We start from the raw sequence: 17,287 nt of genomic DNA on the forward strand, positions 1-17,287 counted from the left end.
TCACTGAATATTGGATTCTTGGAATTAGAAAAGACAAGTTAAAAGATATTTCCTGGGTTCCTACTTTAGCATGGTTTCTTAGAAACGTTTTCAGCAAATCTTCAGCATCTGCTAATCAGTCAGTAAGGCGACAGGTGTTTTTTATTCAGTACCACTGATTTGTATCCACAGATGACATTGAGCTCTGGATCACGATACAGAAGTTAGAGGCAGCCCAGTACAACCTGTTACTTGCGCTGGAGCTGTAAACTTTATCTTTCTGCACAGTGGAGCCCCAGGAAAAGTCAATGTGGTTCATGTCTGGTATAGCTTTTGAACCAAATTACATCAATCACAGGAGTTTTATGGGCATAAATTTTAAAAAGGCAAAGGAACAATTGAGTTTCTATGTTGCTTGGTGTCAACGTGTATGTCCCTAGAGATCTTCAGAGAATGTGACTGTGTTTTCTGCAAAACAGCACTTGACTTTTCTATCATCATTTTATTTTAATCAGTTTAATAAACAACATGGTTTAGGGATAATGCAAGAATATGCCTTGCGAGTTCAAAGGAGAAAGAAGTCAGTTTTGTAGTAGTGAAAGCTAATGTGCAGAGGCCACTGCAGGGGGTGCTTCCCATGAGGTAGGTCTCAGAGAGCACTTCCAATCGTCTCCGCACACGTGGAGAGAAAGGGCCACCAAGCCAATAGGTTCAACCATTTATTTTTCTGGTGATTTAGTAGAGAGCAGTCCTGACGTTTTTACATCCGTGTTTTGTGTTTGAACTGTGTTTGCACGCTTCTGACTCATCTTTGTTTATCACTGACTCAGGCAACAAGATGGTGGTTTAGAGTCCGAAGTCACTGATGAGAGCGGTATTCCAAAATCGACCACCTCTGCAATAGAGAAAGACATCTTGGTAACAACTCGCTTCTGTCAGTAGAACTGCAAATAGGGGGAAGGCCTTAGAATACTGCATGTCTTTGAGGTTATTCTGTCCTGCCGTGTGTGTCTTTGTGAATGCAGGAATGAACAGAGAGTTGCGTCAGATTATTCTATTAGATTAATGAAGAAAGCATTCCTTTTCTTGCCACCGAAGAGCACAGTTAAGCCATTGTAAACCTGCCTGATCTCATCCTAAAGTTTGTCTCAATCATATACATCCTTATCCAACATTACTCTTTTATAATAGTTTTTCTGAGTTATGATAATGGATATTCTAAAAAAGCACATTAACTTATTTTAGAAGCAATACTCTGGTGTTTCAAATGCATAAACACATTTTAAAATGTGTGCATTGAATTATAACATTATGGGCTATAGAGATGGTTTAGAGCTTCAGAGAACTGGCTGTTCTGCAGATCCCGGGTTTAATCCCAAGCAATCACATGGCAGTTTATAACCATCCCTAACTCCAATGCCAGGGAGTCCAGCACCTCTTTCCAGATTCTGTGGACAGCGTGCATGCATATAGTGAAGAAATATACATGCAGACAAAACACATACAAAGAGTAAAAGCTCTGTGAATTTGAAAATAGTTTGAACTTTAATTTTTGCTCCGAGTGCTGTGTCAATAATTATGAAAAATGGAGATTTATCAGATTTTAAAGTGAGAATTAACATGTATAATATTTATAGCACAATAAAGGATAGAAATGGGCTGTCTTAATCAGTGTTTTACTTCTGTGAAGGGACACCAGGACCAAGGCAACTCTTATAAAGAAAGTCATTTACTTGGGGAGCTTGCTTACAGTTTCAGAAGTTTAGTCTGTTATCAGGGAAAAAGGCAGCATGCTGGCAGGCATAATGGTAGAGAAGCAACTGAGAGCGACATACATGTTGACATGTAAGCAGGCAGGGCAGGCAGGCAGCACAGGCAGGCAGGCAGCACAGGCAGGCAGGCAGGCAGGCAGCACAGGCAGGCAGGCAGGCAAGCAGGCAGCACAGGCAGGCAGTCAGGCAGCACAGGCAGGCAGGCAGGCAGCACAGGCAGGCAGGCAGGCAGCACAGGCAGGCAGGCAGGCAGCACAGGCAGGCAGACAGGCAGCGCAGGCAGGCAGGCAGCGCAGGCAGGCAGGCAGGCAGCACAGGCAGGCAGGCAGGCAGGCAGAGAGAGGGGTGGAGGGGAGAGAGACACATGGAGGTGGAGAGAGACGAGAGTCAGACAGACACAGAGAGAGACAGAGATAAAGACAGAGACAGACAGAGACAGAGATATAGAGAGGAGCCAGCCAGCCAGCCACTGGGCCTGGCTGGTTTCTGAAACCTCAAAGCCCACTTTTAGTGACACACCTCCTCTAGCAAGGCCAGATCTCTTAATCAATCCTTCCAAACAGTTCACCAAGTGGGGACTAAACGCACAAAAATATGAGCCTATGCCATTCCCATTCAAACCCGCACAATTCGATTCTGTTGCATGCTTCTAGAGTTAGTGTAAAAGGATATTGACTTGAATGCAGCTTTCAAGATCGACCTCTGATTATCAAAAATAAAACATCAGACCTAATAATAATACATTCCAAAAGTTTACAAACACCAACTTGTAATTCAGCATGTACTCGATTCCATACCTCATCTATTTGATGATGCAACTTTGATACTTGTGGTATAGTTATGAAAAATTGCTTTTGCTTCTAGGAAATAACATTTAAAAAAATGAAGAGATCTCAAACAATGCTTATGTGAATTTCACAAAGGCACTTTGCTTTATTTGTAAATACTTTGTTCTCCCCAGACACATTTTCCCCTGTGGTTTTGTGTTCTGACCCTTCACACACTCACTACAGTACTAAATCTCTGCCTTCTCATTTATCACAGAGGTATTACTACTACATTCACCATGGAATTGATACTGATCACGTGGCTCCAATGGAAGACTCTTGGCTGGAGCACGTATTACAGTTGGTTCCACAGCATCTGAAAGTCCTGACTAACAGCATCACGGTCTTGTCAGATGAGATGAGAGAAGATTATCTTCTTAGTGTAAAGAAATCCATAGGTAAATTGCTGTCTTTTCTATTTTGAGTCTGTGTTGCCTTAAAGGCAAGTTTTGTGTGGAAGGTTAACACCTGATTTTGACACGCTCCCTTGACTGATTATGCTCTTTCCCACCTCACTGCTGCATTACTTAAAACCTCAGCCAACTTTCTTTAATTAGGTATAAATTATTTTTTAAATCAACTTTGCTGTTTTTAAAGATATTGTCCTTCATTAAGAGATAACGCCAAGGAAAGTAATAAAGCATTATCTTTCGCCCCTCGAAATTTTTATTATGTTTCAGTCAAGAAAAAGCATTAGGCACATAGGAAGCCATCTCTTCCTTCAGGTTTGTCCCTCATTTAAAATTTTCTTGGCAGGGGTGGCAGAAAAAAGGCATGCCCATGTGTGTGTGTTTGTCTGTGTGTTTGTGCATTGTATATTTATATGGTGTATGCATGTATATGAGCACATACACACTGTGTGTGTGTTGTGTGTGTGTGTGTGGGGGGGTGAATAGTTACCAAAAATTTTAACCATTACCAACTATCATTAACACTGCTCATAAGAAATTCAAATATGGTTGAGGACATTTTGGCTACAGCCCAAAAGGTGGCCAAAAAATTCTGTAATTGAGGCTTCAATAGCACATAGACATTCTAATATCTTTTGAACATGTCGCATGTGGCTGCTTTTGAGTTATAACATCAGAGCCAAGCAGCTGAACAGAGGCCTTGTGTCTCCCAAAGCGAAATTTTTTACAATATGGCCTCTTGTGTAAGAGATTTGTTGAACCATGGTATGCACTTAACAGGTTGCTCTCTAAGTAGGTAATAAGAATATTTATTTATTTACACCCCAAATGCTGCTCCCTCCTGGTCTTTCCTTCTGAGATTCCTTCCTCTATCCCCTCCCCTTCTCCTCTGAGAAGGTGCCCTTCCCCCCTCCACCCTACACCCTGTCACATCTCTGTCTCTGCCAGATTAAGCATATTCTCTTCCACTGAGGCAGCCATGGAGCCTGGTACTGAGCTGCCTGTATGTGACATGTATGCTCATTCCAAGCCCGTGTGTTTTCTTTGGTTGGTGGCTCAGTCTCTGAGGGCTCCTAGAGGTGCAGGTTAGTTGGCTCCATTGGTCTTTCCTGCTGGGTTCCCTTTCTCTTCAGGACCTTCGATTTTTCCCCCAACTCTTCCACAAGTGTCCCTCACCTCTGTTCAATGTTGTGCTGTGGGTATCTGCATCTGTTTCCGTCTTCTTCTGCTGGGTCCCCTCAGTTAGGGGACCCATCTGCAAGTATAACAGAGTATCATTAATATCAGGGATTAGTGCTTGCTTGCCTGTGGGATGGGTTTTGAGCTGGGCTAGTTATTCGTTGGCCTTTCCTTCAGTCTCTGTCCCATGCCTGCATTGTTTTTTAGACAGAAATTTCTGGGTTGAATGTTTTGTGGGTGAGTTAATGTCTTTATCTCTCCAGTAGGGTCCTCCCAAGCTACAGGAGGTGGCCTCTTCAGGTTGCATGTCTACCCACTTAGGAATCTTGGCTAAGTTCACCTGCATTGACTTCTGGGAGCCTACCCTATCCTAGGTCTCTGAGACTTCCTTCAGATTCTTGACCCCACCACCCAGCTGCAGATTTCTATCCATTATCCTGGCCCTCTAGACCTCTCTTGTCCCTCCCCACACCTTCCCCACCTGTCTGCTCCTTCCCTCTGACTATGACTATTTTATTTCCCCTTCTAAGTGAGTTTCAAGCAGCCTTGCTTGTGTCTTCCTTTATTTACATTTCAAATGATTTCCCCTTTCCTGGCTCTCCACTCCCAGAAAGTCCCATAAGCCCTCTCCCCTGCCTCTGTTCCCCCATCCACCCCTTCCCACTTCCCTGTCCTGGTTTTGCCCTATACTGCTACATTGAGCCTTTCCAGGACCAGGGGGCACTCCTTCCTTCTTCTTGATCATCATTTGATGTGTGGATTATGTCTTGGGTATTCCAAGTTTCTAGGCTAATATCTGCTTATCAGTGAGTGCATACCATAAGTGATCCTTTGAGACTGGGTTACCTCACTTAGGATGATGTTCTCCAGCTCCATCCATTTGTCTAAGAATTTCATGAATTCATTGTTTCTAATGGCTGAATAGCACTCCATTGTATATATATACCACATTTTCTGTATCCATTCCTCTGTTGAGGAACATCTGGGTTCTTTCCAGGTTCTGGCTATTATATATAGGGCTGCTATGAACATAGTGGAGCATGTATCCTTATTAAATGCTGGGGAATCCCTGCTTATACCTTCCTTCTTATTTAACTTTTTTGGGTCTATGTGCGGTATCATGGGTATGTTAAACTTTATGGCTAATATCCACGTACCAATAAGTACATGTGATGCATGTCCTTTTAGGTCTGGGTTACCAGACTATATATATATCAACTCAGGATATTTTCTAGTTCCATACATTTGCTTGCAAAATTTGTTATGTCCTTGTTTTTAATAGCTGAATAGTATTCCATATGTAAGTGAGCCACATTTTCTGTATTCATTCTTCAGTTGAGGGACATGTGGGTTGCTTTCAGTTTCTGGCCATTATGACTAAAGCTGCTATGAACATAGTGGAGCACATGTCCTTGGGGAATGGTGTGACATCTGTCCAGTATATGCCCAGGAGTGATATAGCTGGGTCTTCAGGTAGAACTGTTTCCAATTTTCTGAGAAACTGACAGATTGATTTCCAGAGTGGTTGTACAAGTTTGAAATCCCACCAACAACGGAGGAAATGCTCCTCTTTCTCCACAGTACAGGCTGCCCCTTAAGTTTTTGATCTTAGCCATTCTGATTGGTGTAAGGTGGAATCTCAGGGTCGTTTTGATTTCCATTTCCCTGATAACTAAGGATATTGAGCATTTCTTTAAGTTCTTCTTAGGCATTTGAGATTCCTCTGCTGAAAATCCGTTGTTTAGCTTTGTACCTCATTTTTTTAATTGGGTTATTTGTTTTTTTTTGGAGTGTAACTTCTTGACTTCTTTATATATTTGGATATTAACCCTCTATTAGATACAGAGTTAGTGAGGATCTTTTCCCTATCTGTTGGTTGCTGTTTTGTTCTATTGACAGTGTCCTTTGCCTTAAAGGAGCTTTTCAGTTTCATGAGGTTCCATTTATCAATTATTGATCAATTATTCAATTATTGATCTTAGAGCCTGAGCTATTATTGTTTTGTTCAGGAAATTGTCTCCTGTACCAATGTGCTCAAGGCTATTTCCCACTTTTTTTTTTCCGAGTCAGGGTTTCTCTGTACAGCCCTGGCTGTCCTAGTCACTCTGTAGACCAGGCTGGCCTCACACTCAGAAATCCACCTGCCTCTGCCTCCCAAGTGCTGGGATTAAAGGCATGAGCCACCACTGCCTGGCCCCAGTTAAGGAAGTTCTTAATGTCTGCTTCCATTTCCTTAAGAGTTATGGGACTGTTTAGATGATTTACCTGATCTTGATTTAACTTTGGTATGTGGTATATGTCTAGAAAACCATTCATTTCTTTAAGATTTTCCAGTTTTGTTGAGTATAGTTTCTTGAAGTAAGACCTAATGATTTTGTGAATTTCCTCAGTTTCTGTTGTTATCCATCTTTTCTGATTTTATTAGTTTGGAGACTGTCTCTGTGCCTTTTAGTTAGTTTGGCTAGGGCTTATCCATCTTGTTGATTTTCTTAAAGAACCAGCTTTTGGCTTTGTTGATTTTTTGGTATTGTTCTCTTTGTTTCTAATTTGATTGATTTCAGCCCTGAGTTGGGCTATTTCCTGCCCTCTACTTTTCTTAAGTGGTTTTGCTTCTTTTTATACTAGAGCTTTCTGGTGTGCTATTAAGTTGCTAGTATGAGCTCTCTCCAGTTTCTTAATAAAGTCATGTAGTGCTATGAATTTTCCTCTTAGCATTTCTTTCATCATTTCCTGGAAGTTTGGGTATGTTGTGCCTTCATTTTCATTGAATTATAGAAAAACTTTAATTTCCTTCTTTATTTCTTCTCTGTCCAAGTGATCATTGAGTAAAGAATTGTTCAGTTTCCATTAGTATGTGGGCTTTCTGTGGTTTCTGATGTTGTTGAAGTCCATCCTTAATCTGTGATTATCTGATAGAATACAATGGGTTACTTCAATCTTCTTGCATCTTTTGAGGCGTGTTTTGTGCCTGGTTATATGGTCAGTTTTGGAGAAGTTTCTGTGCAGTGCTGAGAAGAAGATATGTTATTTTGTATTCTGTGTAAAAGTTTCTGTAGATATCTATTAAATTCATTTGGTTTACAACAGGTTAATTTCATTGTTCCATGTTCAGTTTCTGCTTTAATGACCTGTCCATTAGTGAAAGTAGGGAGCTGAAGTCTCTCACCATTATTGTATGGGCTTCGATGTGTGATTTGCACTTTAATAATGTTTCTTTTACAAATATGGGTGCCTTTGCATTTGGTGCATAGGTTTTCATAATGGAGATGTCATCTTGGTGGATTTTTCCTTTGATGAGTATGAAATGACCTTCTCCATCTCTTTTGATAACTTTTGGTTGAAAGTCTGTTTCATTAGATATTAGAATGGCTACTTCAGCTTGTTTCTTGGGTCTGTTTGCCTGGAAAATCTTTTTCCAGCCCTTTACTCTGAGGCATTGTCTATCTTTGTTGCTGAGGTGTGTTTCTTAGATGCAGCAAAATGATGGACCCTGCTTAGGCATCCAGTCTATTAGCCTGTGTCTTTTTTAGTGAATTGAGTCCATTGATATTGAGAGATATTAATGACCAATGATTGTGAGTTCCTTTTATTTTGTTGTTAGAGATATTACTATTTGTCTACGATTCTCTTCTTTTGGTTTTGCATGAGATGATTAATTTCTTGTGTTTTCTCACCTTGTTTTAGTTTTCCTTCTAGTATTCACTGTAGTGCTGGATTAGTAGAAAGGTACTGTTTAAATATGGCTTTTTCATGGAATTTTTCTGTTTATGGTGATTGAGATATTAGCCGATTATTGTAGTCTAGGTTAACATCTGTCCAGTATCTTCTGGCTTTTAGAGTCTCTGAAAGACATCTGTCCAGTATCTTCTGGTTTTTAGAGTCTCTGTTGAGAAGTCAGGTGTAATTCTGATAGGTCTGCCTTTACATGTTACTTGGCTTTTCCCCTTGTAGCATTTAATATCCTTTCTTTGTTATATACATTTAGTATTTTGAATATTGTGTGGTGGTAGGATTTCCTTTTCTAGTCCAATCTATTTGGTGTTTTGTAAGTTTCTTGTATGTTTATAGCCATCTCTTTCTTTAGGTTTAGGAAGTTTTATTCTATGATTTTGCTTTAAAGATTTATTTATTCATTGTATGTATACAAGTGCACTGTTTCTGTCTTCAGACACACCAGAAGAGAGCATCAGATCTCATTTCAGATGGTTGTGAGTCACCATGTGATTGCTGGGAATTGATCTCAGGATCTCTGGAAGAGCAATCAGTGCTCTTAACCTCTGAGCCATCTCTACAGCTCTTAGTCTGTGATTTTTTTGTTGAGGATAATTTCTAACCCTTTGAACTGGGAATCTTTACCCTATTCTATTCCTATTATTCTTAGGTTTGGTCTTTTCATAGTGACCCAAATTTCCTAGATGTTTTTGAGTTAGGAGCTTTTTACATTTGACATTTTCTTTGGTTGATGTTTCTATTCCTTCTATGCCATCTTTCTCACCTGAAATTCTCTCTTCTGTCTTATTCTCTTGGTGACACTTGCATATATATATATATATATATATATATATATATATATATATATATATATATATTTCCTAGGTTTTCCATCTCCAGGTTTGCCCCCATTTGTGTTTTCTTTATTGTGTCTATTTCCATTTTTAGTTCATTTTCTTTGCCTGCTTTCCCCCCATATTTCTTTAAGGGACTTATTTGTTCCCTTTTTAAAGGCTTCTACTTGTTTGATTGTGTTTTGCCATATTACTTTAAGGGAATTATTTATATCCTCCTTAAAGGCCTCTGCCATCTTCATGAGATGGGATTTAAGATCACAGACTTGCTCTTCAGGTGTGTTAAGATATCCAGGGCTTGCTGTAGTAGGACAGCTGGGTTTTCTGATGGTACCATGTTGTATTGGTTTCTATTGTTTATATTTTTGTACTTTCCATTGCCATCTGGTTGTCTCTAGTGTTGGCTGCCCTGGGTATCCCAGGTTCGAGCAAGCCTCCTAAGAGGTAGACAGAGCTGTGGGGTGGAGCATGGTTTTGTAATTCACAACTGCTGCAGGTATATGTGCAGACCAGAAACAGGAATAATTTTTAAAATAGTGATTTCTGGTCCAATCTAGACTAAAGTCCCTGAAGCCAGAACCTTAGAATATGTACTTTTAAGAAAGGTTTTCTAGTTGATTGCGATAGTAGAGTATACATGCTGAGTGTTCCACTAAAGGGTGGTAAAATCAGAATGCATTGATTGATTTAGCCTTCCAGAGAACAGACATTTAAGATATGAAAGAGAACACCAAGTGCAGTGAGGAGGAGGTATCAAAGGACAAAAAGGTCACCTTGGAGTGAGTCAGGCCCTGCAGAGCAGAGGATCCAGCCCTGAGGCCTCTGGCGGGAGGCTTCAGGCCTCCTCTTCGGGATTGGGAACAGCCTGGGCCACTGCACCCAGGCTCCAGGCACTGCAGGAGGCCAGCTGTGCACCTGTAGACCAGCTGCGAAGAGGAAGCTTGCACTGGTGAGTCCAGAATTGATAACAAGACCAACTAACACCAGTGAGAACTAGATGGCAAAAGGCAAACACAGGAACTTTACAAACAGAAATCAAGACAATATGGCAGCATCTGAACCCAATTCTCCTTTAACAACATGTCATGGATACACCAACACTCCAGAAAAACAAGATATGGATTTAAAATCACTAGTCATGATGCTGTTACAGGATCACATGAAGGACATAAATAAATCTCTTAAAGAAATTCAGGAGAAAATGAATCAAAAGATAGAAGCCCTTACAAGGGAAACACAAAAATCATTGAAAGAAATTCAGGAGAATTCAGAAGCCAATAAGAAGGAAACGCAAAAATCGCTTAAAGAAATACAGGAGAATTTTGGTCAACAGGCTGAGGTCATGAAAGAGGAAACACAAAACTCTATTAAAGAATTACGGAAAACACAAACAAGCAAGTGAAGAAGCTAAGCAAAACCACCCAGGATCTAAAATCAGAAGTAGAAACAACTAAGAAATCTCAAAGGGAGACAGCTTTGGAGATAGAAAACCTTGGGAAGAAATCAGGGGCCATAGATGCAAATATCAACAACAGAATCAAGAGATAGAAGAAAGAATCTCAGATGCTGAAGATACCATAGAAACCATGGACTCAACAGTTAAAGAAAAATGCAAAATGCAAAAAGCTTGTAACCCAAAACATCCAGGAAATCCAGGACACAATAATAAGGATTATAGGCATAGATGAGAGTGAAGATTTACAACTTAAAGGGCCAGCAAATATCTTCAATAAAATTATGGAAGAAAACTTCCCTAACCTAAAGAGAGAGATGCCCATGAATATACAAGAAGCCTACAGAACTCCAAACAGACTGGATCAGAACAGAAATACCTCCCGTCACATAATAATCAAAACCCCAAATGTACTAAATAAAGAAAGATTATTAAAAGCAGTAAGAGAAAAAGGCCAAATAACTTATCAAGGAAGACCTATCAGAATCACACCAGACTTCTCACCAGAGACTATGAAAGCTAGAAGATCCTGGGCAGATCTCATGCAATATCTTACCACAAACCCAGCCCTACAAAGGAAAACACCAATACAAGGAGGGAAACTTCACCCTGGAAAATGCAAAATGCAAAAAGCTTGTAACCCAAAACATCCAGGAAATCCAGGACACAATAATAAGGATTATAGGCATAGATGAGAATGAAGATTTACAACTTAAAGGGCCAGCAAATATCTTCAATCAACCCAACTTCTTTCATCAAACCCAAAAGAAGATAACCAATCAAATATAAAAGATAACATCAAAAATGACAGAAAGTAATAATCACTATTCCTTAATATCTCTTAACATCAATGGACTCAATTCCCCAATAAAAAGACATAGACTAACAGACTGGATATGTAAACAGGATCCTACATTTTGCTGCATACAGGAAACACACCTCAGTGTCAAAGACAAAAACTACCTTAGAGTAAAAGGCTGGAAGATAATCTTACAAGCAAATGGTCTCAGGAAACAAGTCGGAGTAGCCATTCTAATATCAGATAAAATTGACTTTCAACCTAAAGTCATCAAAAGAGACACTGAGGGACACTTCTTGCTGGTCAAAGGAAAAACACACCAAGAAGAACTCTCAATCCTGAACATCTATGCTCCAAATGCAAGGGCACCCTCATTCATAAAAGAAAGTTTACTAAAGCTTAAAGCACACATTGCACCTAACACAATAATTGTGGGTGACTTCAACACTGCACTTTCCTCAATGGACTGATCAGGAAAACAGAAATTAAACAGGGACACAGTAAAACTAATTGAAGCTTTGGACCAATTAGATTTAACATGTATATATATATATACATTTCACCCTAAAGCAAAAGAATATACCTTTTTCTCAGCACCTCATGGTACCTTCTCCAAAATCAACCATATAATTGGTCACAAGACAGACCTCAACAAATATAAGAAGATTGAAATAATCCCATGCCTCCTTATCAGATCACTATGGAGTAAAAGTGGTCTTCAATAGCAAAAAAAAAAAAAAAAAAAAAAAACAGCAGAAAGCCCACATACACATGGAAACTGAACAATACTCTACTCAATGATACCTTGGTCAAGGAATAAATAAATCAAAGACTTTTTAGTATTTAATGAAAATGAAGATACAACATACCCAAATCTATGGGACACAATGAAAGCAGTGCTAAGAGGAAAACTCATAGCCCTGAGTGCCTCCAAAAAGAAAATGGAGAGAGCATATACTAGCAGCTTAATGACACACCTGAAAGCCCTGGAGCAAAAAGAAGCAAATTCACCCAGGAGGAGTAGAAGGCAGGAAGTCATCAAACTCAGGGCTGAAATCAATCAAGTAGAAACTAAGCGAACCATATAAAGAATCAACAAAACCAGGAGCTGGTTCTTTGAGAAAATCAACAAGATAGATAAACCTTTAGCCAGACTAACCAAAGGGCACAGAGACAGTATCCAAATTAACAAACTTCGAAATGAAAAGGGAGATATAACAACAGAAACTCTGGAAATTCAAAAAATCATCTGATCTTACTACCAAAGCCTATACTCAACGCAACTGGAGAATCTGGAGGAAATGGACAATTTCCTAGACAGATACCAAACACCAAAATTAAATCTGGATCAAATAGATCATCTAAACAGGCTCATAACCCCTAAAAAAATAAAAGGGGTCATAGAAAGTCTCCCAACCAAAAAAGCACGGGACCAGATGGCTTCAGTGCAGAATTCTACCAGACCTTCAAAGAAGACCTAACACCAATACTCTTCAAACTGTTCCACAAAATAGAAACAGAAGGAACACTATCCAACTCGTTCTATGAAGCCACAATTACACTGATACCAGAACCACACAAAGTTCCAATAAAGAAAGAGAACTTCAGGCCAATTTCCCTTATGAACATCGATGCAAAAATACTCAAAAATTCTTGCTAACCGAATCCAAGAACACATCAAAACGATCATCCACCACAATCACATGAGCTTCATCCCAGGGATGCAGGGATGGTTCAATATAAGGAAATCCATCAATGCAATCCACTACATAAACAAACTCAAAGAAAAAAACATATGATGATTTCATTAGATGCTGAAAAAGCATTTGACAAAATTCAGCATCCTTTCATGCTAAAAGTCTTGGAAAGAACAGGAATTCAAGGCTCATACCTAAACATAGTTAAAGCAATATGCAGCAAACCAGTAGCCAACATCAAACTAAATGGAGAGAAACTTGAAGCAATCCCACTAAAATCAGGGACTAGACAAGGCTGCCCTCTCTCTCCATATCTTTTCAGTATAGTACTTGAAGTTCTAGCTAGAGCAATTAGACAACAGAAGGAGGTCAAAGGGATACAAATTGGAAAGGAAGAAGTAAAATTATCACTATTTGCAGATGACATGATAGTATACTTAAGTGACCCAAAAACCTCCACTAGAGAACTCCTACAGCTGATAAACAACTTAAGCAAAGTGGCAGGTTATAAAATCAACTCAAGCAAATCAGTTGCCTTCCTATACTCAAAGGATAAGCAGGCTGAGAAAGAAGTTAGGGAAATGACACCCTTCACAATAGCCACAAACAATATGAAGTATCTTTGTGTGACTGTAATCAAACAAGTGAAAGATCTATATGACAAGGACTTCAGGTCACTGAAGAAGGAAATTGAAGAAGACCTCAGAAAATGGAAAAATCTTCCATGCTCGTGGATTGGCAGGATTAATATAGTTAAAATGGCCATCTTGCCAAAAGCAATATACAGATTCAATGCAATCCCCATCAAAATCCCAACTCAGTTCTTCACTGAGTTAGAAAAAGCAATTCTCAAATTTATCTGGAATAACAAAAAACCCAGGATATCTAAAACTATTTTCCACAGTAAAAGAACTTCTGGGGGAATTAGTATCCCAGACCTCAAGCAATTCTACATAGCAATAGTGTTAAAAACTGCATGGTATTGGCACAGGGATAGGCAAGTGGACCAATGGAATAGAATTGAAGACCCAGAAATGAATCTACACACCTATGGTCACTTGATCTTTGACAAAGGAGCTGAAAACATCCAGTGGAAAAAACATAGCCTTTTCATCAAATGGTGCTGGTTCAACTGGAGGTCAGCATGCAGGAGAAAGCAAATTGATCCATTCTTATCTCCATGTACTAAACTCCACTCCAAGTGGATCAAGGACCTCCACGTAAAACACACTGAAACTAATAAAAAAGAAACTGGGGAAAACCCTTGAGGACATAGGCACAGGGGAAAAGTTCTTGAACAGAACACCGATAGCTTACGCTCTAAGATCAAGAATTGACAAATGTGATCTCATAAAATTACAAAGTTACTGTAAGGCAAAGGACACTGTCAAAAGGACAAAACGGCAACCAACAAATTGGGAAAAAATCTTCACCAATCCTACATCCGATAGAGGGCTAATATCCAATATATACAAAGAACTCAAGAAGTTAGACCCCCAGGGAACCAAATAGCCCTATTAAAAAATGGGGTACAGACCTAAACAGAGAATTTTCACCTGAAGAAATTTGGATGGCTGAGAAGCACCTTAAGAAATGCTCAACATCATTAGCCATTAGGGAAATGCAAATCAAAACAATCCTGATATTTCACCTCACACCAGTCAGAATGGCTAAGGTTAAAACCTCAGGAGACAGCAGGTGTTGGTGAGGATGTGGAGAAAGAGAACACTCCTTCACTGCTGGTGGGATTGTAAAATGGTACAACCACTATGGAAATCAGTCTGGCGATTCCTAAGAAAACTGGACATGACACTTCCGGAGGACCCTGCTCTACCTCTCCTGGGCATATACCCAAAGGATTCCCCAGCATGCAATAAGGACACATGCTCCACTATGTTCATAGCAGCCTTATTTATAATAACCAGAAGCTGGAATCAGTGCAGGAATCCCTCAGTGGAGGAATGGATACAGAAAATGTGGTATATTTACACAATGGAGTACTATTCAGCAATTAAAAACAATGAATTCATGAATTTTTTAGGCAAATGGGTGGAACTGGAAAATATCATCCTAAGTGAGGTAATGCAATCACAAAAGAATACACATGGAATGCAATCATTGATAAGTGGATATTAATTAGCCCTGAAGCTCTGAATACTGAAGATACAATTAGCATATCAAATGATTCCAATGATGAAGGAAGAAGAGGGCCCTAATCCTGGAAAGGCTTGATCCAGCATTGTAGGGGAGTACCAGGACAGAGAAAGGGGAGGGGGAAAGATAGGAGAATGGATGGAGAGAAGAGGACTTATGGGACATATGGGGGGGGGGGGACTGTGAAAGGGGAAAGCTTTTGGATTGTAAACAAAGAATATATACATATATATATATATATATATATATATATATATATATATATATAAAGAAGGTCAGCTTGACTTAGGGTGTAAAGAAGGTCAGCTTGACTTAGGGTATACTCTAGAATCTTCTGAACTGACTCTGCAGTTGTGGCATGGGAGGTGGGGATGAAAACAGGGTCTCCCTGAGTAGGCAAGGCCAGCCTTTACTCACTAGCTTAGGGTGGTTTTGAATTTGAGATCCTCTGGTCTCTGCCTACCTAGTCCTTGGAATCCATGTGTGTAGCATTCACAGCTCCTGGATGGAATCTTGAAACCTGAGAAATGTCTACTAGCTAATATGTTTAGTCCAGGCAATGACACAAGCAACAGCAGACATGTTTCAAAGGCTGTTCTAGACTTGTGAGCCACAATGTTGGTCAAAGTCTAAGGTGCATTTGAGGAAAAGGGAAAGTATCTGAGAAGGGTTTGAGTGCTTCTCTTTAAAGAATTTGAAAGTAAAAGGACTGTCTGAAGAATTTTCAGCAGGGGGTAGCAGCACATTTTTGCACTGTAGAAAGTGCATCTTGAAAGACAGGCAGGAAAATGGAGTCATTGTGATTGAGGACACAGCGGACAGGAGCAGAGGGGCTTGCTTGCTGGGCTGATTTTATAATGCCTGTGTGACACTCTTATGCAATTTCAAATGCAACAAGGCAATGTGTGCTTTTCCAGGGAAAGAAATTCTCCTCTTTTTGTTGACTTACAATTCAACAAGAGTGCTTTTGATGAAATAAGTATAAAGAAAAGTATAATATTAAAGTCAGTTATCATTTCCAAATGAAGCAATAGGAACACATTGTTAAGAAAGAGAACACAGACACAGGCTTGATTGATTTTTTTGTTTTCCTCACAAAATTTTCTTCATAAATGCACAAATTTCTCTTTATTATAGAACTAACACAGTTTAAGTGATTAATTTTAATAGAATTATTTTTCTTAGAAATATGCTGTAATTAAGGTTATTTATCCAAACTTTTCAATTTTTTTTAGTTGACTTTGTTTTGAAAGATCCCAGAGAAAAAGAGGATGATAGCAAGACCGCTGAACTCCCACCACACCGTGCTGAGTAAGTGAGCACGTTTCCTACTAGTGTTCACTCTGGATGACCGACAATATAGAACTACTGCCAAATTCAAAAGAGATGCCCTCATGTTTGCATTTTCTCATATATGCATATATACATTTCTCATATATGTGCTTTAATTTATATATTTTATGTTATATATCTATAAATATATTATCTATATTTTTACTTATTTAAATATATATTCTTTATAAATGCATAAATTTCTCTTTATTACAGAACTAAAACAGCTTAAGTGATTAATTTTAAAAGAATTACTGTTCTCAGAAATATGTAATAAGCATACACACACACACACACACACACACACACACACAGACATGCACGCGCGCATGTTCGTGCCATATCTACATAGTTTTCTCATAAGTGAGTCTGAGAGCTCCTGTCTCAAAACAAAACTATACCAACTAACCAACTGACCAAATTAAAAAATCGTGTTGTGAGCCTGGCAGTGGCAGCATACACCTTTAATCCTGGCACTCCGGAGTAAGAGACAGGCAGATCTCTGTGAGTTCAAGTCTAGCTTGGTCTACAGAGCAAGTTTCAGGAAAGCTGGGATTACACAGAGAAACCCTGTCTCAGAAAAACACCAAAAGCCAAACAAACGAAAAACTCACTCAACAAACAAACAAGACACAAATCTTTTGGGAAGGACTTGCTATGGCCTTGTGTCTCCACAGCATGTAGATCAGGCTTCAGGTACTAAAGCATGGAAAGTTGGTGATAGTTTGTACAAAAACATATTGGCAACATTGAAAAAGACCAAATACATCCACAGAATATTTCAATTTATTTATTGATGGATTCAGAACATATGGTAAAACAAAACACTGTACATTTTTTTCTGAAAAAGTAGTATTTCAGAGTACAATTCTTAAATATTTGAAACATAAAACATAGATTAAAATAATTTTAATTTTTCAACAACAGCACAAGCTTTGTATGGGAAAATTCCTAGATAAGCATGAGAAGCTGTCGTCACTCCAAGGCTGGGAGGCTTGTGGAGTAGGAATTGAATCAGGGAAAGGGATAGAAAAAATTCCTTCTGTTCAACTGAGGTCTGCTGTTTTGAGAGTTAATACCATGGAAATGAATGGATTAAAAAGAAGCCTAAGGACCATTT

The 17,287-nt window shown here is 39.2% G+C and overlaps 1 protein-coding gene across 1 annotated transcript in view; it reads left to right on the forward strand.

Annotated features, from left to right (window-relative positions):
• Dnah7 (dynein axonemal heavy chain 7) overlaps nt 1-17,287 on the forward strand; it is a 262,532-nt gene that overhangs the window by 18,500 nt on the left and 226,745 nt on the right. Inside the window, 3 exon segments of the mRNA XM_052192567.1 lie at nt 810-897; nt 2,796-2,976; nt 16,071-16,146. Of these exon segments, the coding sequence (XP_052048527.1) occupies nt 810-897; nt 2,796-2,976; nt 16,071-16,146 (345 nt within the window).

The sequence above is a fragment of the Apodemus sylvaticus genome, chromosome 9, assembly GCF_947179515.1.
Source record: "Apodemus sylvaticus chromosome 9, mApoSyl1.1, whole genome shotgun sequence".
NCBI classification, from domain to species: Eukaryota; Metazoa; Chordata; class Mammalia; order Rodentia; family Muridae; genus Apodemus; species Apodemus sylvaticus.